At 51.9% G+C, this 23,220-nt stretch overlaps 1 protein-coding gene across 6 annotated transcripts in view; it reads left to right on the top strand.

Annotated features, from left to right (window-relative positions):
• The window catches only part of CDHR4 (cadherin related family member 4), a 34,428-nt gene extending 26,013 nt beyond the window's left edge, over positions 1-8,415 (top strand). For 3 of the 6 annotated variants that reach the window (XM_048856525.2, XM_048856528.2, XM_048856529.2), the window contains one exon: positions 397-1,779. In XM_048856525.2, coding sequence (XP_048712482.2) covers positions 397-609 — 213 coding nt within the window. In that variant the 3' untranslated portion in view covers positions 610-1,779. Of the gene's footprint in view, positions 1-396; positions 1,780-3,535; positions 3,777-7,788 lie in introns of those variants that run through there. The other 3 variants (XM_048856526.2, XM_048856527.2, XR_012669315.1) reach the window with 2 other exon arrangements.
• The last annotated feature ends 14,805 nt before the right edge of the window (positions 8,416-23,220 follow it).

Raw genomic sequence — 23,220 nt, forward strand, 5'->3', positions numbered from 1 at the left:
ACCAGGGCTTTGCAGGCGAGGCGCCACCCCATACCAGAGTCTTGCCCCCTCTTGGGCTGTCAGGGAACAGCTGTGCATGTGGGCAGGGGTGGGCAAAGGGCCCGTCACCCTCCTACTTTGGAGAACTTGAGCACATCTGGGGCACTAAGATAGTTGAGCCCTTGCCTGCCCCATGGCACCACAGGGGCGGCCATGCCACATCTGAGCGCGGGCCCTTGGGGCAGGGACAAAGTGCCACTCCCACTTGGCCCCTTTTGGTCGCTCATGTCCCCACCCACGTTACAGCCCTTCCAGCCCCACAGCCTGTGTGCAGAGCCTGGTGGCTGACCCTGGCGAGAGCCCAAGAGGGAGGTGGGCCCTGCCCAGGATGACGTGCACCGTGCTTTCTATCTCAAGTTACAGGTCAGGATTACCTCTTCAACAGCAGCACCGGAGCGCGCCGCTGGGTCTGAGCAGGCACCGCCCCCCCTTGGTCTGAGTGGACACAGCTTCCCCCGCCCACACACACACTTTCCCCCTGCACTGGGTCTGAACGGGCACTGCCCGCCCCCTCGAGTCCGCCCAGCACAGCCTCTGCAGACAGGCCATCTAGAATGGGCCAGGCTGTAACTTTCTACTCTGTGCACTAACCAAGGACCATCTGCATAGGGTCCCAGACACCCAATAAACCCTCCTGCTTCTACCGCGCTGTCTAAGTCACCACAGGGCCGGGGGTGCAGTGCTTCCTCTGGGAGTGCAGGTCTCCCTCAGTGCCCATCGCAGAACTACTTGCTGCAGGGAGCTCACAGAAACGGGGGTTAGAGGCTCCAAGGGTCAGACCCAGGTGGTGGTGAAGCTGCGTGTCTTACCCTAGGCAGCAAGAGCCTAAAGGGGCTGGCACACTGAGGGGTCCTGCCAGGACAACTCCAGAGCCAGGAGGCTAGGTCCCACCCAACAGAAGTGAAGTCATCCTGGGTAAAAGGGGCACCAAGTTAAGCGCAGGATTCGCTGCCATTCAGGCCCGGCTAGAGGAGAGCAGAGGGTATAAGGGGCCAGCCGTGACCTGTGTCGTTCACTACACCGAGTAGTGACTGGAAAACGGGAAGAGCCATGTGGGCACTGCCAACACAAAGGGCTGTGGCTCAGGCCAGAGGTGCGGAGAATGGCATGCAGGGGAGGAATCTGCTGAGGTGCCAGTTGGATTTTAGCTTTAAAATCTAACAAACAGGCTTCGCCAACTGGCTCACAATGCACGGGACAGCAGCGCCTGGCACAAACCAGCCCCTCTGCATCCCTGAGCAAACCAACAGCTACCAGCCACCCCAACTATCCTGAGCAAAATACTGACCCCGCCCAAACCTCCCTCTTGACTATCCAGTGCCAAATACTGTCCACCAGTCCCCCCGCATTGTCGTGAACCAAACACCAGCTGCTAACCCCCCCTCCTGACTGTCCTGAAAAAAACACCACCAGCCAATGTCACCTGACTGTTCTGAGCCAAACACTGACCACCGCCCCTCCCCCAACTTTTCACCTAAGATGCCTGCTGGAACTAAGAAGGACAGTACTGGGGAAAGGATTGGGCCAAGACAAGGAAGGAGTTTAGTCTGTGAAAGAAACTTTCTGGAACATCTCTGAGGGTGAGATTTACCTGTAAACAGTTTCGTAATGCATTAGGCTTAGACTTGCATGTTTTGTTTTATTTTGCTTGGTAACTTACTTTGTTCTGTCTGTTATTACTTTAAACCACTTAAATCCTACTTTTTGTACTTAATAAAATCACTTATCTTTATTAATTAACCCAGAGTAAGTGATTAATCCCTGCGGGAGCAAACAGCTTGTGCATCTCTCTCTATCAGTGTTATAGAGGGCGGACAATTTATGAATTTACCCTGTGTAAGCTATATACAGAGTAAGACTGATTAATTTGGGGTTTGGATCCCATTGGGAACTGGGTGTCTAGGTGCTGGAGATAGGTGACCTGCTGAGCAGTTTTTGGTTAAAGTCTGCAGTTTTGGGGGCGTGGACCAGACCTGGGTCTGTATTGCAGCATAGTAGTGTGTCTGGCTCAACAAGACAGGGTTCTGGAGTCCCAGGCTGGCAGGGAAAATGGGCTCAGAATTAATCTGAGCACATCAGGTGACAGTCCCAAGGGGGTCTCTGTGACTGAATCCGTCACACCATCCCCCCAACTCTCCTAAGCAAACCACCAGTGCCCCCCAACTGTCCTGAGCAAAATACCAGACACCAGCCCCCCTGCGCCTCCAGACTGTCCTGAACCAATCACCAGCCAACAGGACCCACCTCACAAACTGTCCTCAGCAAAACACCGACCTCCAGCACCCCCTCTTTCCTGAAAAAAAATACTGGCTGCCAGCCCATACAACTCTCCTGAGCAAAACACCAGCCCCCAACCCTCCCTCCCCAACTGTCCTGAGCAAAATACTGGCCACCAACACACACCCCCGACCCCAACTGTCATGAGCAAAATACCAGCCACCACCACCCACGACTGCCCTCAGAAAAACACTGGCCGTGACACCCCCCCTCCCCGACTGTCCAGCGCCAAACACCGTCTGCCAGCCTCCCCAATTGTCCTGAACCAAACACCAGCTGCCAGTGCCCCCCAACTTCCCTGAGCAAAACATTGGCCCCCAACCCTCCCCCTCAGAGTGTCCAGAGCAAAACACCATCCGCCAGCCCCCCCATACTGTCCTGAGGCAAACACCAGCCGCCAGCCCCTGCAACTGTCCTGAGCTAAGCACCAGCCACCACCACCCCTCTCCGACTATCCTGAGGAAAACACTGGCTGCCAACCCCTCCCCCCTCAGCCTGTCCTTGGCCAAACACCAGCTGCCAACCCCCACTTCCAACTGTTCTGAGCAAAACACTGGCTGCCAACCCCCACTTCATTGCCCTGAGCAAAACACCAGCCCGCACTGCCCCCCTGACTGTTCTGAGCCAAATGCCAACTGCCAGCCCCCGACTGTCAGTCAGCCCCCCCCAATTGTCCTGAAACAAACATCAGCTGCCAACCCCCCTTCCAGATTATTGTGAGGAAACCACTGGCAACCTACCTGCCCGCAACTGTCCTGAGGAAAACACCAGCCGCCAGCCCCCCAGCAGTACTGACCCAAATACCAGCTGCAAATCCCGCCCCCAATTGTCCTGAGCAAAATACCAGCAACCAACCCCCCCATCTGTCCTGAAGAAAACACCACCCTCCAATGCCCCCCAACTGTTCTGAGCCAAAGACTGACTGCCACCCCCCACCACTGTCCAGCCCCAAACACCATACTCCAGCCCCCCAATTGTCCTGAACCAAACACCGTCCGCCAGCCCCCACAACTGTCCTGAGCAAAATACCAGCCACCAACCTCCACTCCTGATTGTCCTGAGGAAACTACAAGCCACCAGTCCCCTCCCAACTGTCCTGAAGAAAACATCAGCCCCCAATACCCCCAACTGTTCTGAGCCAAACACCAAACGCCACTCTCCCGAGACTGTCCAGCCCCAAACACCATCCACCAGCCACCCTAATTATCCTGAACCTTAGGAAAAGGCCTGGGTAGAGACCGTCAAATCGTCAAAGTCAACGAATGGCTACGCAGGTGGTGTCGGAGAGAAGGCTTTGGATTCTTTGACCATGGGATGGTGTTCCAAGAAGGAGGAGTGCTGGGCAGAGACGGGCTCCATCTTACGAAGAGAGGGAAGAGCATCTTTGCCAGCAGGCTGGCTAACCTAGTGAGGAGGGCTTTAAACTAGGTTCACCGGGGGAAGGGGACCAAAGCCCTGAGGTAAGTGGGAAAGCGGGATACCGGGAGGAAGCACAGGCAGGAATGTCTGTGAGGGGAGGGCTCCTGCCTCATACTGGGAATGAGGGGCGATCAACAGGTTATCTCAAGTGCTTATATACGAATGCACAAAGCCTTGGAAACAAGCAGGGAGAACTGGAGGTCCTGGTGATGTCAAGGAATTATGACGTGATTGGAATAACAGAGACTTGGTGGGATAACTCACATGACCTGTCATGGATGGTCATAAACTGTTCAGGAAGGACAGGCAGGGCAGAAAAGGTGGGGGAGTAGCACTGTATGTAAGGGAGCAGTATGACTGCTCAGAGCTCCGGTACGAAACTGTAGAAAAACCTGAGTGTCTCTGGATTAAGTTTAGAAGTGTGTGCAACAAGAGTGATGTAGTGGTGGGAGTCTGCTATAGACCACCGGACCAGGGGGATGAGGTAGATGAGGCTTTCTTCCGGCAGCTCACGGAAGCTACTAGATCGCATGCCCTGATTCTCATGGGTGACTTTAATTTTCCTGATATCTGCTGGGAGAGCAATACAGCAGTGCATAGACAATCCAGGAAGTTTTTGGAAACAATAGGGGACAATTTCCTGGCGCAAGTGCTAGAGGAGCCAACTAGGGGGGGCGTTTTCTTGACCTGCTGCTCACAAATCGGGTAGAATTAGTGGGGGAAGCAAAAGTGGATGGGAATCTGGGAGGCAGTGACCATGAGTTGGTAGTTCAGGATCCTGACGCAGGGAAGAAAGGTAAGCAGCAGGATACGGACCCTGGACTTCAGAAAAGCAGACTTCGACTCCCTCAGGGAACGGATGGCCAGGATCCCCTGGGGGACTAACTTGAAGGGGAAAGGAGTCCAGGAGAGCTGGCTGTATTTCAAGGAATCCCTGTTGAGGTTACAGGGACAAACCATCCCGATGAGTCGAAACAATAGTAAATATGGCAGGCAACCAGCTTGGCTTAACGGTGAAATCCCAGTGGATCTTAAACATAAAAAAGAAGCTTACAAGAAGTGGAAGGTTGGACATATGACCAGGAAAAAGTATAAAACTATTGCTCGGGCATGTAGGAATGAAATCAGGAGTGCCAAATCGCACCTGGAGCTGCAGCTAGCAAGAGATGTCAAGAGTAACAGGAAGGGTTTCTTCAGGTATGTTGGCAATAAGAAGAAAGCCAAGGAAAGTGTGGGCCCCTTACTGAATGAGGGAAGCAACCTAGTGACAGAGGATGTGGAAAAAGCTAATGTACACAACGCTTTTTTTGCCTGTGTCTTCACTAACAAGCTCAACTCCCAGACTGCTGCGCTGGGCATCAGAGCATGGGGAGTTGATGGCCAGCCCTCTGTGGAGAAAGAGGTGGTTAGGGACTGTTTAGAAAAGCTGGACGTGCACAAGTCCATGGGGCCGGACGAGTTGCATCCGAGAGTGCTGAAGGAATTGGCGGCTGTGATTGCAGAGCCATTGCCCATTATCTTTGAAAACTCTTGGCGAACGGGGGAAGTCCCAGATGACTGGAAAAAGCCTAATGTAGTGCCAATCTTTAAAAAAAGGAAGAAGGAGGATCCTGGGAACTACAGGCCAGTCAGCTTCACCTCAGTCCCCGGAAAAATCGTGGAGCAGGTCCTCAAAGAATCAAACCTGAAGCACTTACATGAGAGGAAAGTGATAAGGAACAGTCAGCATGGATTCACCAAGGGAAGGTCATGCCTGACTAATCTAATCGCCTTTTATGATGAGATTACTGGTTCTGTGGATGAAGGGAAAGCAGTGGACGTGTTGTTCCTTGACTTTAGCAAAGCTTTTGACACGGTCTCCCACAGTATTCTTGTCAGCAAGTTAAGGAAGTATGGGCTGGATGAATGCACTATAAGGTGGATAGAAAGTTGGCTAGATTGTCGGGCTCAACGGGTAGTGATGAATGGCTCCATGTCTGGTTGGCAGCCGGTGTCAAGTGAGTGCCCCAGGGGTCGGTCCTGGGGCCGGTTTTGTTCAATAGCTTCATAAATGATCTGGAGGATGGTGTGGCTTGCACTCTTTAGCAAATTTGCGGATGATACTAAACTAGGAGGAGTGGTAGATACGCTGGAGGGCAGGGATAGGATACAGAAGGACCTAGACAAATTGGAGGATTGGACCAAAAGAAATCTGATGAGGTTCAATAAGGATAAGTGCAGGGTCCTGCACTTAGGACGGAAGAACACAATGCACCACTACAGACTAGGGACCGAATGGCTCGGCAGCAGTTCTGTGGAAAAGGACCTAGGGGTGACAGTGGACGAGAAGCTGGATCTGAGTCAGCAGTGTGCCCTTGTTGCCAAGAAGGCCAATGGCATTTTGGGATGTATAAGTAGGGGCATAGCGAGCAGACCGAGGGACTTGATCGTCCCCCTCTATTCGACATTGGTGAGGCCTCATCTGGAGTACTGTGTCCAGTTTTGGGCCCTACACTACAAGAAGGATGTGGATAAATTGGAGAGAGTCCAGCGAAGGGCAACAAAAATGATTAGGGGTCTGGAACACATGACTTATGAGGAGAGGTTGAGGGAGCTGGGATTGTTTAGTCTGGGGAAGAGAAGAATGAGGGGGGATTTGATACCTGCTTTCAACTACCTGAGAGGTGATTCCAGAGAAGATGGTTCTAGACTATTCTCAGTGGTAGAAGAGGAGAGGACAAGGAGTAATGGTCTCAAGTTGCAGTGGGGGAGGTTTAGGTTGGATATTAGGAAAAAAATTTTCACTAGGAGGGTGGTGAATCACTGGAATGCATTACCTAGGGAGGTGGTAGAATCTCCTTCCTTAGAGGTTTTTAAGGTCAGGCTTGACAAAGCCCTGGCTGGGATGATTTAATTGGGGATTGGTCCTGCTTCGAGCAGGGGGTTGGACTAGATGACCTCCTGAGGTCCCTTCCAACCCTGATATTCTATGATTCTATGCTGCTATGATTCAAACGGGAGGAATGGGATCTGATCGCTGCATGGGGAGAGGAAGCCGAGCTATCAGAACTCCGTTCCGGTTTTCGAAATGCCAAAACATTTGTCAAAATCTCCCAGGGCATGAAGGACAGAGGCCATAACAGGGCCCTGAAGGAGTGCCACGTGAAACTTAAAGAGCTGAGGCAAGCCTACCAGAAAAGCAGAGAGGCAAACGACCGCTCTGGGTCCGAGCACCAAACATGCTACTTCTATGATGAGCTGCATACCATTTTAGGGGTTCAGCCACCACTATCCCAGCCATGTTGTTTGACTCCTTCAATGGAGATGGAGGCAACATGGAAGCAGGTTTTGGGGGATGAGGAAGATGATGATGCTGAAGTTGTAGATAGCTCACAGCAAGCATGCGGAGAAACTGGTTTTCCCGACAGCCAGGAACTGTTTCTCACCCTGTACCTGCAGCTAGTACCCCCTGAACCCATCCAAGGTTGTCTCCCGGACCCGCCAGGTGGAGAAGGGACCTCTGGTGAGTGTGCCTTTTAAAATACTTCACATGGTTTAAAAGCAAGCATGTTTAATGATTAATTTGCCCTGGCATTTACGGCTCTCCTGGATTTACTCCCAAAGCCTTTGCAAAAGGTTTCTGGGGAGGGCAGCCTCATTCCGTCCCCCATGGTAGGACACTTTACCACTCCAAGTCAGTAGCACTGGCAGTGTATGTTTGCTGGCATTCAAACAACATCCGTTCTTTATCTCTCTGTGTTATCCTCAGGAGACTGATATCATTCATGGTCACCTGGTTGAAATCGGGTGCTTTTCTTAAGGGGACATTCAGAGGTGACCATTCCTGCTGGGCTGTTTGCCTGTGGCTGAACAGAAATGTTCCCCACTGTTAGCCACGGGGAGGGTGAGGGGCTAGCCATGTGGTGGCGGGAGGCAAAATGCGACCTTGGAACAAAAGCACATGTGCTGTGTATGTAATGTTAACAGCAAGGTTTACCGTGAAAGAGTGTACCCATTGTTCTATAAAATGTGTCTTTTTAAATACCACTGTCCCCCTTTTTTTTTCTCCACCAGCTGCATGTGTTTCAAGAATCACAGGATCTTCTCCTTCCCAGAGGCTAGGGAAGATTAGAAGGCGAAAAAAATGCACTCACGATGAAATGTTCTCTGAGCTCATGCTGTCCTCCCACACTGACAGAGCACAGACGAATGTGTGGAGGCAGACAATGTCAGAGTGCAGGAAAGCACAAAATGACTGGGAGGAGAGGTGGCGGGCTGAAGAGAGTAAGTGGCGGGCTGAAGAGAGGGCTGAGGTTGAAAGGTGGCAGCAGTGTGATGAGAAGAGGCAAGGATTCAATGCTGAGGCTGCTGGAGGATCAAACTAATGCGCTCCAGCTTATGGTTGAGCTGCAGGAAAGGCAGCAGGAGCACAGACCGCCGCTACAGCCCTGTGTAACCAACCGCCCTCCTCCCCAAGTTCCATAGCCTCCTCACCCAGATGCCCAAGAACGAGGTGGTGGGACCTCCGGCCACCCAGCAACTCCACCCCAGAGAATTGCCTAAGCAACAGAAGGCTGGCATTCAATAAGTTTTGAAGTTTTAAAGTGCTGTGTGTCCTTGTCCTTCCCTCCTCCACCACCCCTCCCGGTGCTTTTCTCTTCCACCACCCCTCCCAGGCTACCTTGGCAGTTAGCTCCCTATTTGTGTGATGAATTAATAAAGAATGTATGAATATGAAGCAACAATGACTTTATTACCTCTGCAAGTGGTGATCGAAGGGAGGCAGGGGCGGTGCTTAGCTTACAGGAAAGTAGAGTGAACCAAGGGGCGGGGGGGTTTCATCAAGGAGAAACAAACAGAACTTTCACACCATAGTCTGGGATGATTTAATTGGGGATTGGTCCTGCTTCAAGCAGGGGGTTGGACAAAGCTTCTCTGATGCGCACAGCGCCCTCCTTCTTCAAAGCTTCTCTGATGCGCACAGCGCCCTCCTGTGCTCGTCTAACCGCCCTGGTGTCGGGCTGCACATAACCAGCGGCCAGGCGATTTGCCTCAAACTCTCACCCCACCATAAACGTCTTCCCCTTACTCTCACAGATATTGTGGAGCGCACAGCAAGCAGTAATAACAGTGGGAATATTGGTTTCATAGAATCATAGAATCATAGAATATCAGGATTGGAAGGGACCCCAGAAGGTCATCTAGTCCAACCCCCTGCTCGAAGCAGGACCAATTCCCAGTTAAATCATCCCAGCCAGGGCTTTGTCAAGCCTGACCTTAAAAACCTCTAAGGAAGGAGATTCTACCACCTCCCTAGGTAACGCATTCCAGTGTTTCACCACCCTCTTAGTGAAAAAGTTTTTCCTAATATCCAATCTAAACCTCCCCCACTGCAACTTGAGACCATTACTCCTCGTTCTGTCATCTGCTACCATTGAGAACAGTCTAGAGCCATCCTCTTTGGAACCCCCTTTCAGGTAGTTGAAAGCAGCTATCAAGCCCCCCCTCATTCTTCTCTTCTGCAGACTAAACAATCCCAGTTCCCTCAGCCTCTCCTCATAAGTCATGTGTTCTAGACCCCTAATCATTTCTGTTGCCCTTCGCTGGACTCTCTCCAATTTATCCACATCCTTCTTGTAGTGTGGGGCCCAAAACTGGACACAGTACTCCAGATGAGGCCTCACCAATGTCGAATAGAGGGGAACGATCACGTCCCTCGATCTGCTCGCTATGCCCCTACTTATACATCCCAAAATGCCATTGGCCTTCTTGGCAACAAGGGCACACTGCTGACTCAGATCCAGCTTCTCGTCCACTGTCACCCCTAGGTCCTTTTCCGCAGAACTGCTGCCTAGCCATTCGGCCCCTAGTCTGTAGCGATGCATTGTGTTCTTCCGTCCTAAGTGCAGGACCCTGCACTTATCCTTATTGAACCTCATCAGATTTCTTTTGGCCCAATCCTCCAATTTGTCTAGGTCCTTCTGTATCCTATCCCTCCCCTCCAGCGTATCTACCACTCCTCCCAGTTTAGTATCATCCGCAAATTTGCTGAGAGTGCAATCTACACCATCCTCCAGATCATTTATGAAGCTATTGAACAAAACCGGCCCCAGGACCGACCCCTGGGGCACTCCACTTGACACCAGCTGCAAACTAGACATGGAGCCATTGATCACTACCCGTTGAGCCCGACAATCTAGCCAGCTTTCTACCCACCTTATAGTGCATTCATCCAGCCCATACTTCCTTAACTTGCTGACAAGAATACTGTGGGAGACCGTGTCAAAAGCTTTGCTAAAGTCAAGAAACAATACATCCACTGCTTTCCCTTCATCCACAGAACCAGTAATCTCATCATAAAAGGCGATTAGATTAGTCAGGCATGACCTTCCCTTGGTGAATCCATGCTGACTGTTCCTTATCACTTTCCTCTCATGTAAGTGCTTCAGGTTTGATTCTTTGAGGACCTGCTCCACGATTTTTCTGGGGACTGAGGTGAAGCTGACTGGCCTGTAGTTCCCAGGATCCTCCTTCTTCCTTTTTTTAAAGATTGGCACTACATTAGCCTTTTTCCAGTCATCTGGGACTTCCCCCGTTCGCCAAGAGTTTTCAAAGATAATGGGCAATGGCTCTGCAATCACAGCCGCCAATTCCTTCAGCACGAGGTCACAGCCTCGTGTGGCCTCATGCAGGTGAGTCATTGAATTGTAGCTCCCTAGCTGGACAATGGTTGTTGATGGGTTGTTCGCTCCCCCCCCCCCCCCCCCCGGCCTAGGTGTTGGTTACTTTCCTTGCTGTTGCCTCCGGGGAGCTAATATCTGGCTGATTCTCCAATTTACAGCATGTTTTAGTGACAGCCATACAATACAATTCTCATAACATCATATGCATTAATGATATACATAGATGGATAGAGAAATTACTTTTTGCAGAACTGTCGCTTAGCCAGTCGGTCTAACCCGTTCGCCACGAGTTTTCAAAGATAAAGGGCAATGGCTCTGCAATCACAGCCGCCAATTCCTTTAGCACTCTCGGATGCAACGGTTCCGGCCCCATGGACTTGTGCACGTCCAGCTTTTCTAAACAGTCCCTAACCACCTCTTTCTCCACAGAGGGCTGACCATCAACTCCCCATGCTCTGATGCCCAGCGCAGCAGTCTGGGAGTTGAGCTTGTTAGTGAAGACACAGGCAAAAAAAGCGTTGTGTACATTAGCTTTTTCCACATCCTCTGTCACTAGGTTGCTTCCCTCATTCAGTAAGGGGCCCACACTTTCCTTGGCTTTCTTCTTATTGCCAACATACCTGAAGAAACCCTTCCTGTTACTCTTGACATCTCTTGCTAGCTGCAGCTCCAGGTGCGATTTGGCACTCCTGATTTCATTCCTACATGCCCGAGCAATAGTTTTATACTTTTTCCTGGTCATATGTCCAACCTTCCACTTCTTGTAAGCTTCTTTTTTATGTTTAAGATCCACTAGGATTTCACCGTTAAGCCAAGCTGGTCGCCTGCCATATTTACTATTCTTTCGACTCATCGGGATGGTTTGTCCCTGTAACCTCAACAGGGATTCCTTGAAATACAGCCAGCTCTCCTGGACTCCTTTCCCCTTCATGTTAGTCCCCCAGGGGATCCTGGCCATCCGTTCCCTGAGGGAGTCGAAGTCTGCTTTCCTGAAGTCCAGGGTCCGTATCCTCCTGCTTACACTTTTCCCATCCACTTTTGCTTCCCCTACTAATTCTTCCCGGTTTGTGAGCAGCTGGTCAAGAAAAGCTCCCCCCCTCCCCCTCGTTGGCTCCTCTAGCACTTGCACCAGGAAATTGTCCCCCCTACGTTTTCCAAAAACTTCCTGGATTGTCTATGCACCGCTCTATTGCTGTCCCAGCAGATATCAGGAAAATTAAAGTCACCCATGTGAACCAGGGCGTGCGATCTAGTAGCTTCTGCGAGTTGCCGGAAGAAAGCTTCATCCACCTCATCCCCCTGGTCCGGTGGTCTATAGCAGACTCCCACCACTACATCACTCTTGTTGCTCACACTTCTAAACTTAAACCAGAGACACTCAGGTTTCTCTGCAGTTTCGTACCGGAGCTGTGAGCAGTCATACTGCTCCCTTACATACAGTGCACAAGGGGAGGGCCAGAGCCCGGGCTCTGGGCTCCCCTCCCCGCAAGATGGACTTGGCTGAAAGTCACTGATTTCTGTGGTAACAAGTTTCTGTCACCGTCCCCATCCAGCAGGGGGTCTCCACCAGCTCCCCGTCGGTGGCTCTGAGACAGAGGGAATTGGAGTTGAGATCGAAGGACTCAGAGGCCCATGAGAGGCAGGGACGGCATGAGGCAGAACAGCAGGAGAGACAGAAGCAGCATACAGTGAAGTTGGCTGAGCTGAGAGGAAGAAGGACCCGTCTAGGGGTGAGTGGGAGTGGACCTCAGGGTGCCAATTCCACAGAGAAACTCGACTCTAAATTGCTGCCCCAGCTTAAGGAGGGGGGAGATATAGATGACTGTTTCATGGCATTTGGGAAGGCTGGCAATTGGAACCAGGCTGGCCCTCTGGAATGGCTCCGGTGCCTAGTCACCTTCCTGGGTCCCAAGGCTGTTTAGCCAGATGGGCGAGTTGGCAGACTGGCTCTCACTCCTGGCCCCAACATATATGTCTGCGTGGACTGTGCTGGGCTCAGGCCCCTTGGACTCCCGTTAGTAGAGGATGGTGATGGGACATTCCTGGGGCGGGGAGATCCTGGGATAGAGAAAACTGTTGTCTGGCCCTGTATGGTGTGCCTCCTATTTACCCAAAATATCCCCCCAGACCCTTTACACCCCCTTTCCTGGAGAGGTCTGAGATTAAATAAGATGAGCACAGACCGAGAAAAAAAACCCAGTCAGACTCTTAAAAAACAGAACTTTATTAGAAGAACAAAAAAAGATAAGAGAACAACTCTGTAACATCAGAATGGAAGATAATCTTACAGGCAGTCAGATTCAAAACATAGAGAATCCCTCTAGGCAAAACCTTAAGTTACAAAAAGACACAAAACCAGGAATACACATTTCCTCCAGCACAGCGAATTTCACGAGCCAAAACAAAGAAAACCTAACACATTTTCCAGCTTGATTACTTACTAACTATACAGGAGTTGGAGGGCTTGCATCCTTGATCTATTTCCGGCAAAGGTATCACACAGACAGACAACAGCCTCCAGATTTGAAAGTATCTTGTCCCTTCATTGGTTATTTTGGGTCAGGTATCAACTTCTGAACCCTTTACAGGTAAAAGAACTTTGCCTCTGGCCAGGAGGCATTTTATAGCACTGTATACAGAAAAGTGGTTATATAAGTGGCGTCCCTTTATATTTATGACAGGGCCCAAGGGAGGCAGAAGGTCTGGTACGACCACTCAGCTTACGGCACCGGGGACAAGGTGAAGGTTCTTATCCAGGTGAGGAAGAATAAGCTGCAAGCTGCCTCGGACAGGCCCTTCAAGTTCATCAAGCAGCTGAAGGAGGAAAATGATGTGGTGGCACTGCCCAGCCGGGCTCACAGCCACCAAGGGGATCAGGTAAACATGATGGAGCTGGATTGTGAAAGGGAGAGGCTGGTACTGGCCATTGTGTGGCCAGTGGGAGAAGAGGGAAGATCCCTTGGTGAGTCTTTTCCCTGAGACAGGAGCCGGTCCCTTGCTGGATACGAGTGAGCAGTGTGCCCTTGTTACCAAGAAGGCTAACCACATATTGGGCTGCATTAGGAGGAGCAGTGCCAGCAGACCGAGGGAAGTGATTATTCCCCGCTATTAGGCACTGGTGAGGCCACATCTGGAGTATTGCGTCCAGTTTTGGACCCCCCCACTACAGAAAGGATGTGGACAAATTGGAGAGAGTCCAGCGGAGGGCAGCGAAAATGATTAGGGGGCTGGGGCACATGACTTATGAGGAGAGGCTGAGGGAACCGGACTTGTTTAGTCTGCAGAAGAGGGGAGTGAGAGGGGAGTTGATAGCAGCCTTCAAAAGAGGATGGATCATAGCTGTTCTTAGTGGTGGCAGATGACAGAACAAGGAGTAATGGTCTCAGGTTGCAGTGGGGGACGTCTAGGTTCGATATTAGGAAACACTATTTCACTAGGAGGGTTGTGAACCACTGGAATGGTTTACCGAGGAAGGTGGTGAAATCTCCATCCTTAGACATTTTTAAGGGCCCGCTTGACGAAGCCCGGGCTGGGATGATTTAGTTTGTGTTGGTCCTTCTTTGATCGGGGGTTGGACTAGATCACCTCCTGAGTTCTCTTCCAACCCTAATCGTCTATGATTCGTAACAACAGCTGCTTTGGAACCAGCCTGGCCTCGCTAACCTAGCTGTTCAGCAGGTGGAGACAGGAGTCCACCCTCCTGTAAGATGCTCCCAATTCTGGGTCACTGGGAAAACAGCCAAGGACCCGGTGGGAGAGGTCGGAGACATACTGACTTTAGGGGGTGATCCAGCCATCCACCAGCCCCGGGGGCCTGTCACTTGTGCTGGTCCACAGGAAAGATGGGTCGATCCGACTCTCAATGCCATCACCATGTCTGGCGCCTGCACATACCTACTCCTGATGAGAGCCTAGACAAGTGGGGGGGGACTCAGTACCCATGACCAAGGATGTCACCAAAGGCTACTGGTAGGTGCCTTTCGATCCAGATGCCAGGTTGAAACCTGCTTTTGTTACCTCTTTGGGGCTGTACAAGTCCTACCTTTCAGCCTTAAGGAAGTGTCGGTCACCTACCGGTGCCAGACGGATCAATTACTGATGGGGATGGAGAATTTTACCCTAGCGTACATTGATAATATTTGTGCCATCAGTCAGACCTGGGAGGACCATGTGTCCCAGGTGATTAGGGGGCTGAGTTACCTCCAGGATTCAGGGCCGACTGTAAAAGCTAGGAAGTGCAAGGTGGGGATGGCAGAGGTGTCGTACCTGAGCCACAAGGTAGAGAGCGGCTGCCTAAAGCCAGAGCCAGCCAATGTCGGGGCGACCAGGGATTGGCCTGCTCTCCAGACTACGAAACAGACCCAGGGCTTTATTGGGATGGCGGGGCACTACCAGAGGCTTGTGCCCCACTTTAGCTCTGTGTCAGCTCCCTAGAAGGGTAAGCCAGACAAGCTGGTCTGATCTGAGCAGTGCCAGAGGGCTCTCTGCACACTGAAGGAGGATCTGGTCAAGGGACCGGTGCTGGGAAACCCAGACTTTGACAAGTCCTTTATGGTGTTCACCGATGCCCCAGACACAGGACTGGGCACGGTGCCGAGGCAGGCCCATGCAAAGGGGGCGAAACACCACATCATGTACCTGAGCAGGAAGCTGCTGCCCTGGGAGCAGGGCTATGCAGCCATAGAGAAGGAATGCCTGGCCATGGAGTGGGCTCTTACAAGGCTGCAGCCGGATCTATTTGGGCAGCGCTTCACTGTGTGCACAGACTACTCGCCCTGCCATGGCTGCATCAGATGAGAGGGGCCAATGCCAAGCGCCTGAAGTGGAGTCTGTCATTAAAGGATTACGATATGGAGGTGGTCCATAATGGTTAAAGGGAGTGAAAATGTTTTGGCTGATGCTTTGTGCCGGAGAGGGAGACCTGAACTTCCCCAGGTCACTGGCTAAAGTGACCCCGCTCAGTTAGGTCTCGAAGAGGGGAAGAGGGGAGACATGTGATGGGATTTCCCCTTGTTATGTTGTATATGAGTCTTACTGTTTGACATGAATGCTGTGTGTGCCTAACTTTCCCTGTGTATTGCACCAATGTCTAGGTGGTGGGAATAAACGTGTGCAATTTTTGGAGATGCTCCAGCTTTCTGTATGGAAGTTATGGACACCCCTTTGTAAGTTGAGACCCAGGAGGGGGATGCGACGAGGATACTCTTGGCCTGGGAAGCGAGAGAAAGGCCAGAGGAGGAGCAACAGGTAGGGCAGGGGCCAGGCAGTTCGAAGCGAGTCTCGGCTGGCTTGGGGCTCAGGGGGAGAAGCTAAGAAGTTCTGTCCTGCGCTGCGTTCCTGTCGACTAATAAACCTTCTGTTTTTACCAGCTTGGCTGAGAGTCACGTCTGCCGGTGTGTCATGGAATCACCGGGGCAATGCTCTGGAACTACTCCGTCTGACGCCAGCCAAGACTCTGGGGGAGCATGCCTCCTCTCTCAGAGCATACTGTCTCCAGGCAAGAAGCTTAAACATCTTCACCTTCCCTGGGTCTGACCTTGGAGCATTCAGCATCCCCATCCACACCGTGCACTTCCCACAGTGAGTCTGCCCGGGTGGGGTTCCTGGGGAAGCCAGAGGGTCCTGCACCTCAACTCCGCAGTCAGGCATGACTCTCAGTCAGCCAATAAAACAGAAGGTTTATTAGTCGACAGTAACACAGCGTAGGGCAGAACTTGTTAGCACAGAAATCAGCGACTTTCAGCCAAGTCTATCTTTCAAGTCCTGGGCCAGACGCGCTGGACTAGCCCTCTTCCAGTCTCCTAATGCAGACTGCCAGCTTCCAACACCCCCCTGTTGCCCCTTCTCCGTCTCTTTGTCTTGCTTCCCAGGGAAAATGTGTCACCGGGTCACATAGGTGCAAACGGCTGGGTAGCCTCACCTGCCCTGAGGTCCTCAGTAAAAATCACACGCCCAACTCAGATGCAACATAACAAGATGAATAAAACCCCACTTTGTCACAGCTCTTCCTCCTCAGAGACCGGAACTGGGTGGGGCACTTTGGCCAGTGGCCTGCGTAAGTTCTGGCCCGCATTTCTGGGACAAAGCATCGGCTACAATCTCGGCACTCCCCTTAACGTGGACCACCTCCATGTCATAATCCTGAAGCTGGAGACCCCACCTCCGGAGCTTGGCAATGGCCCGTTTCATCTAGTGTAGCCACCTCAGGGGTGAACGGTTAGTGTACACGGTGAAGCGGCGCCCAAACAGATACGGCTGCAGATTTGTAAGGGACCACACCATGGCCAGATATTCCCTTTCTATTGCTGGATAAGTCTGCTCCGAGGGCAGCAGCTTCCTGTACAGATACATGATGGAGTGTCTCTCCCGCGTTCCATCAACCTGCATTAGCACGTGCACCCAGCGCTGTGTACGAGGCATCGGTGAACACCATAAAGGGCTTGTCAAAGTCTGGGTTTACCAGCATCGCACAGGCGCCAACTTTCATTTCGCAGTGCAAACATGGGAGGGAGGGGTGAGAAGCAAGGGAGCTACAATGCAATGAGTCACCTGCATGAGGCCCCACCAGAGGAATTGCTCAACCTTGCTTGGAGAGACATTCCATTTGTTCTACAAGCACATGGACTGAGAGTGTAAAACAGGGAGAATGGACACATACTGGGCCCTTCTCCTGCCCCCACCTCTTCTGCAAGCAACCAGGATACTGAGAAGAACACAAGACTCCAACACAGGAGTTTGGCCCAGGTTTAAGGAACAAATCTGTATATTAAGGACTGCAATATCCAGTAGGGTGAGAAAAACTGCTTAATCTAGTTGCTGCCCAGTCTAAAGGGTTTATTTTATTTTCGTAACCACTCTGACTTGTTATGCCTCGACTTAAAATCACTTTAGATCTAGCTTTATAGTTAATAAATTTGTTTATTCTACCTGAAGCAGTGCATTTGTAGCAGAGACTCCCCTTGGCATAACAAGCCTGGTACATATCAATTTCTTTGTTAACTTGATGAACTCATATAAGCTTGCAGTGTCCAGCGGCCATAACTGGACACTGCAAGACGAAAGTTCCCAGGGTTATGTCTGGGACCAGAGATATTGGCTAGTATCATTCAATTGCAACTAGCTTGGAGCAGCTTACATGCCAGAGGCTGTGTGTGAACAGCCCAGCGGTGGGGGGGGGGGGGTCTCACAGCAGAGCAGGGTAAGACTGGCTCCCAGAGTCAAAGAAACAGATAGCCGTGGGGGGAGCAGACGGACACACCGACAGGCAGAAACCACGGTTGGAGTGCATGGACCCACTGCTGTCTGAAGTGTCCCTTTATTATTCTGCTACAAAACAAAAACTAACAGGACACTGGGGCTTTCCTGGGAGGGTGGGGGAAGGACAGAGCCCCTGACCATTTCCAGGGACAGGACATCACAGACAACACTTTCAGATAAGGCACTGCTAAGCCCTGCCCCGCTCCCTGCAGCACAGGCTCTAGTACAGGGGTGGCTCACAATTTCAGCCTGTGCACGTCTGCGGAAGCACACTATGTAGAAGTCCAGTCTGTCATATCCACCATCAGGCGTAGGAGGGTTCCTGTCGGTCAGTGCACTGTTCAGTGGTGCGTTGAAAATATTCCTTAAGTCTGAGACCACGAAAGTAGGCTTCCTGATCACCGCAGAACTGTATCATGTTCGTGGGAGTGGTGGGGCAAAAAGAGATAGGACAGACTCTTCTGCCGAGCTAAGTGTGTGGTTGGATCGATTAATGATATTGTTAAGTGAGTTGAGGGAACCACTGTTGTAGCATGTAGGAGTTTAGATAGTTTACTGTCCTTTTTCCTCTGTAGAGAAGTGAATTGTGCGTTGTAAATGGCTTGTCTCGTTTTTGTAAAGTCCAGCCACGTGGAATTTTGTGTGCAAGGTTGGTTTTGTATGAGAGTTTCTAGTTTTGAGAGCTCATTCTTGATCTTCTGTTTGCTGTACAGGATGCTGATCAGATAGGTTCCTCAGTTTCTTTGAGAGTGTGTGGCACAGTCTCTCACCATAGTCAGTGTAGTAAGTCGATTGCAACGGATTTTTTACCTTCAGTCCATTTGGTATGATGTCCATCTGTTTGCACTTGGGGAGAAAGATGATGTCTGTCTGTATCTGTGCAATTTTTTTTGTTCAAGTTGATGGATTTCCACTCCATACGGCTAAATTTAGTGCCTTGCATGGTGACAAGTAGCAGCCGGGAGTCTATCAGACCCAATCCCCAGTCAGCGGGGGGGAGGGGAGGGGGGTGCGGGGGCGCCCCAATCAGAAACTGTGGAGTCTGGAGCTGGAGCTGAAAGTGAAGGAGCTGAAAGCGAAGGAGCTGGAACTGGAGGAGCAGAGACTGGTGGACAGAGGGCCTGCCAGGGGAGTAAATGAAGAAGGATCCAAGATGCCAGTTCTGCAGAGAATCTAGACACCAAATTGTCACCTCAGTTTAAGGAGGGGGGATATTAATGCCTACTTCACGTCCTTCACATCCTTCAAGGCTTGTGCTCTGATCCAGATTGACCCTGCAGACAGGCTCCGCTGTGTAACCGCCCCCTGCTGGGTTCCAAGGCCAAGGAGGGATTGAGCTAAATGGATGGTATTGAGATGGGGAACTATGACCTGTTCAAACAGGCTTTGCTACTGAAGTTTGAACTGATCCCCAAGGTGTACAGGAATCGATTCTGGGGTGTACGCAAGACCCCAAGTGTCACTTACAAGGAGGTCACCAACCTGCTGTGGGAATATCTCCGCAAGTGGGGGAAGGGTACAGGGGCCACTACCTCCGAGGACATGTGTAATCTGGTGGGATTGAAGCAGCTGTATGGCATCTGTTCTCCAGACCTTAAGATGTGGTTAGTGGACCCAAAGCACTGGGCACTAGCGGATGAGTTTGTGGACAGCAGATCGGGGGGGGGGGGGGCGCGAAGGAGACCGATATCGGGGACTCAGAAGGGTGGGTCACCCAGAGACCTCTCAAAGTTGCGACTCCAAGAAGCCCAACTCAGGGGTGCCCATGAGCCAGAGCGGGCCAACCCCCCCCCCCCCACTCGTGGGACCTGAAATGTAATTACTGTGGCCAAAAAAGACACAAAGTGGCGCAATGCCTGAAGATGAAGGAAATGCAGGCCAAGCAGAATCCTCAGAGTGTCAACTGGGTGAAAGCCCACCGAGAGGGGGCACCACCAGTCCAGGGGGCCGCAGTCAACATGGCAGAGTCAGGGAGAGGAGAACGCCAGCGCAGACGAGCAGGGGAAGGTGGGGCTCCAGTTCCAGAGCACCTGTACTCAATCCCCCGGGTGAGAATGAGACAGGCCTCATGGAAAAATCGCGAGCTCATCCCCATTGAGGTGGGCGGAAGGAGCGTCCAGGGGTTCTGGGACACAGGCAGAGAGGTGACACTGGCCAGGCCAGAGGTGGTAGACCCAGACCAGCGAGTGCCTGATGCATAGCTGACCCTGAGAGGTGTGTTCAGGCCCCTCGACAAGATTCCTGTAGCAAGGATGCATCTGAACTGGGGAGGGGGCCTAAGGAGGGCCCCCAAAGAGTTTGGGGTGCATGATAAGCTACCCCTGGAGGAACTAATGGGTATTGACTTGGGGGACTGGCCGGATGGCACTCAGAGCACCCTGATCCTTCCCCAGAGTCAGAGCCAGTGACTGAGCCAGCAGTGCGAAACCTCCCAATGTGGGGAGCAAAGCACCAAGGGTAGGGTTCAAAAGGGCTGGGCCTGAGCCTCTGTCCCAAGATGGGGAAACCAATGCATAGCCAGCCAGGGCTGTGGCCCCAAACCCAGCAGCGGAATTCCAGATTGAGCTGTAGGCGGATCCCTCCTTAAAGAAGCTGAGGGCCTTTGCTGGCCACAGTGGTGCCGGACCCCTGGGGAGGACAGCTGGGAGAGCTTCCTGTGAGAGAAGGGAATGGGCTGGTTTGGGGGCAGACTGAACCTTGTAAAGCCAGGAGTCAGTTTGTGATTCCCCAGTCTGGCCCATGATGTTCCCATTTTGAGGCATCAGGGCAGCCAGCACACCAGGCAGCGGCTGCTGCAGAACTTTGACTGGCCCGGGTCTTGGATGCTGTCCAACAGTATTGCAGGTCCTGTGACTCCTGCCAGAGGGTGGGGAAGGCCTGGGATAAGTGCAAAGCATCTCTGAGACATTTGCCCATCATACAGCCTTTTCATCATGGAAATAGTGGGGCCCCTCAGCAAGGCAATCCGCGCTGGGAAGAAATACATTCTGGTGGTGGTACCCCGATGCAGTGGCCAAGTCCTCTATCGAGGAAGGCACCGTGGCAGATGTACTGCTGACCATTTTCAGCAGAGTGGGGTTCCCCAAGGAGGTCCTTACAGACCAGCAGTCCAACTTCATGCCCAGACACAGGACTGGACAGGATGCCCCAGACACAGGACTGGGCACGGTGCCGAGGCAGGCCCATGCAAAGGGGGCGAAACACCACATCATGTACCTGAGCAGGAAGCTGCTGCCCTGGGAGCAGGGCTATGCAGCCATAGAGAAGGAATGCCTGGCCATGGAGTGGGCGCTTACAAGGCTGCAGCCGGATCTATTTGGGCAGCGCTTCACTGTGTGCACAGACTACTCGCCCTGCCATGGCTGCATCAGATGAGAGGGGCCAATGCCAAGCGCCTGAAGTGGAGTCTGTCATTAAAGGATTACGATATGGAGGTGGTCCATAGTGGTTAAAGGGAGTGAAAATGTTTTGGCTGATGCTTTGTGCCGGAAAGGGAGACCTGAACTTCCCCAGGTCACTGGCTAAAGTGACCCCGCTCAGTTAGGTCTCGAAGAGGGGAAGAGGGGAGACATGTGATGGGATTTCCCCTTGTTATGTTGTATATGAGTCTTACTGTTTGACATGAATGCTGTGTGTGCCTAACTTTCATCATGGAAATAGTGGGGCCCCTCAGCAAGGCAATCCGCGCTGGGAAGAAATACATTCTGGTGGTGGTACCCCGATGCAGTGGCCTAGTCCTCTATCGAGGAAGGCACCATGGCAGATGTACTGCTGACCATTTTCAGCAGAGTGGGGTTCCCCAAGGAGGTCCTTACAGACCAGCAGTCCAACTTCATGTCAGCCCTGCTCCAGTGCTTGTGGGAGAAGTGTGGGGGTCAGGCACACCTGGGCCTCTGCATATCACCCTCAGTCCAATGGGCTGATGGAGAGGTTCAATGGGACTCTAAAGATGATGCTGAAAACATTTATGGCCCAGCACCCGCAGGAGTGGGACAAGTATTTACCCTACGTGCTGTTCGCATACAGGGAAGTTCCCCAGGAATCCACAGGGTTTTCCCCATTCGAGTTGCTTTATGAGAGAAGAGTGAGGGGACCCTTGGACTTGATGAGGGACGACGGGGAAGGGAAGCCCTCTCCCCATGGAGAATCTGTGGTGGAATACGTACTGATTTTCCGGGAAAATCTCACTGAGCTTATGGGTTTGGACAGGAGAAACCAAGTCAGGGCCTAAGGGAAGCAGAAAAGCGGGGGCCCCTCCTGTGCCACTGGGGACCAGGTGATGCTTCTCATCCCCGTGAAGAAGAATAAGTTGCAAGCTGCCTGGGATAGGCCTCTCAAGGTCATCAGACAAGGAGGTGAACTATATGGTGAAACCTTTTTTAGCACCCTGAAGCCTGAGATTGAATCAAAAAATCTGAACACTGCTGCTGGATATACAGCCCAGATCCAGTTCAACGTTGTCACGACAGCTACATAGTCAGATATTCGTTTAGATCAGGGATGGGCAAACTTTTTGGCCCGAGGATCACATGTCGGTATGGAAATTGTATGGCGGGCCATTAATGCTCAGAAAATTGGGGGTTGGGGTGTGGGAGGGGGGGAAGGCTCCGGCTGGGGCTGCGGGCTCTGGGGTGGTGCCAGAAATGAAGCGTTCAGGGTGCAGGAGGGGGATGAGGGCTGGGGCAGGGAGTTGGTGCACTGGAGGAGGTTGGGGTGCAGTCTCCGGGTGGCGCTTACCTCAAGCATCTCTGGAAGCAGCAGCATGTGCCCTGTCCAGCACCGTCCCTACAGCTCCCATTGGCGGCGCTTGTGGTGGGGGCAGCATGTAGAGCCATCTTACATCTTAGTAAGAGCCAGAGAGGGGGAACCAGATCCTGCTGTTTCCGGGAGCCACACAGATCCATGGCACAGTACTTTCATTTGTCGTGTAACTGACATTTCACTAGCAGCTCTCTGTAGCGTGCAAGCAGGTGTGGTAGTAAATGCACCGCACAGAATTTGGATTGCCTGGGCTTGTGTTACATCTAATTTTTAATGTTCTGATTTTGATGCTGACCCAAAAGTTTGGCAGCCAGAGTCAATCCTGCATCTTGGCTGGGCCCAGACTAGAACTAGGTGACCCTTGCGGTCCCTCCCAACCCTATGGGGCTATGATCCTAGTAACGGGTCTGATTCAGGCTCTGTATAGGGTCAGCAGTGTTTTCTGATCCAGCCTCCAAACAGACCCAGCAATCCGTGTATGGGAAGCTGGACGTGGCCGATGATCAAATTCCTATGCTTATAGCCGTGTGCTGTGCGCTACATAATATTGTTGAAGGGACGGGTGAATGCTTCACTCAGGGCTGAACCGCAAAGGCTCAGCACCTGGAGGCTAACTTTGAACAGCCAGAGACCAGGGCTATTAGAAGGGCACAGCACGGGGCCTTAAGGATCAGGGATGCTTTGCGGCAGCAATTTGAAACTGAAACCTATACTCGAGATTGCAGTGCTTGTAATGCTAGGAGGTGATTGGTGCACATGATGCAAGAAGGGGACTTAACATAGCTGTATCTATGTTACTTTGCAG

Source organism: Caretta caretta, chromosome 7, assembly GCF_965140235.1.
Source record: "Caretta caretta isolate rCarCar2 chromosome 7, rCarCar1.hap1, whole genome shotgun sequence".
Lineage (NCBI taxonomy): Eukaryota > Metazoa > Chordata > Testudines > Cheloniidae > Caretta > Caretta caretta.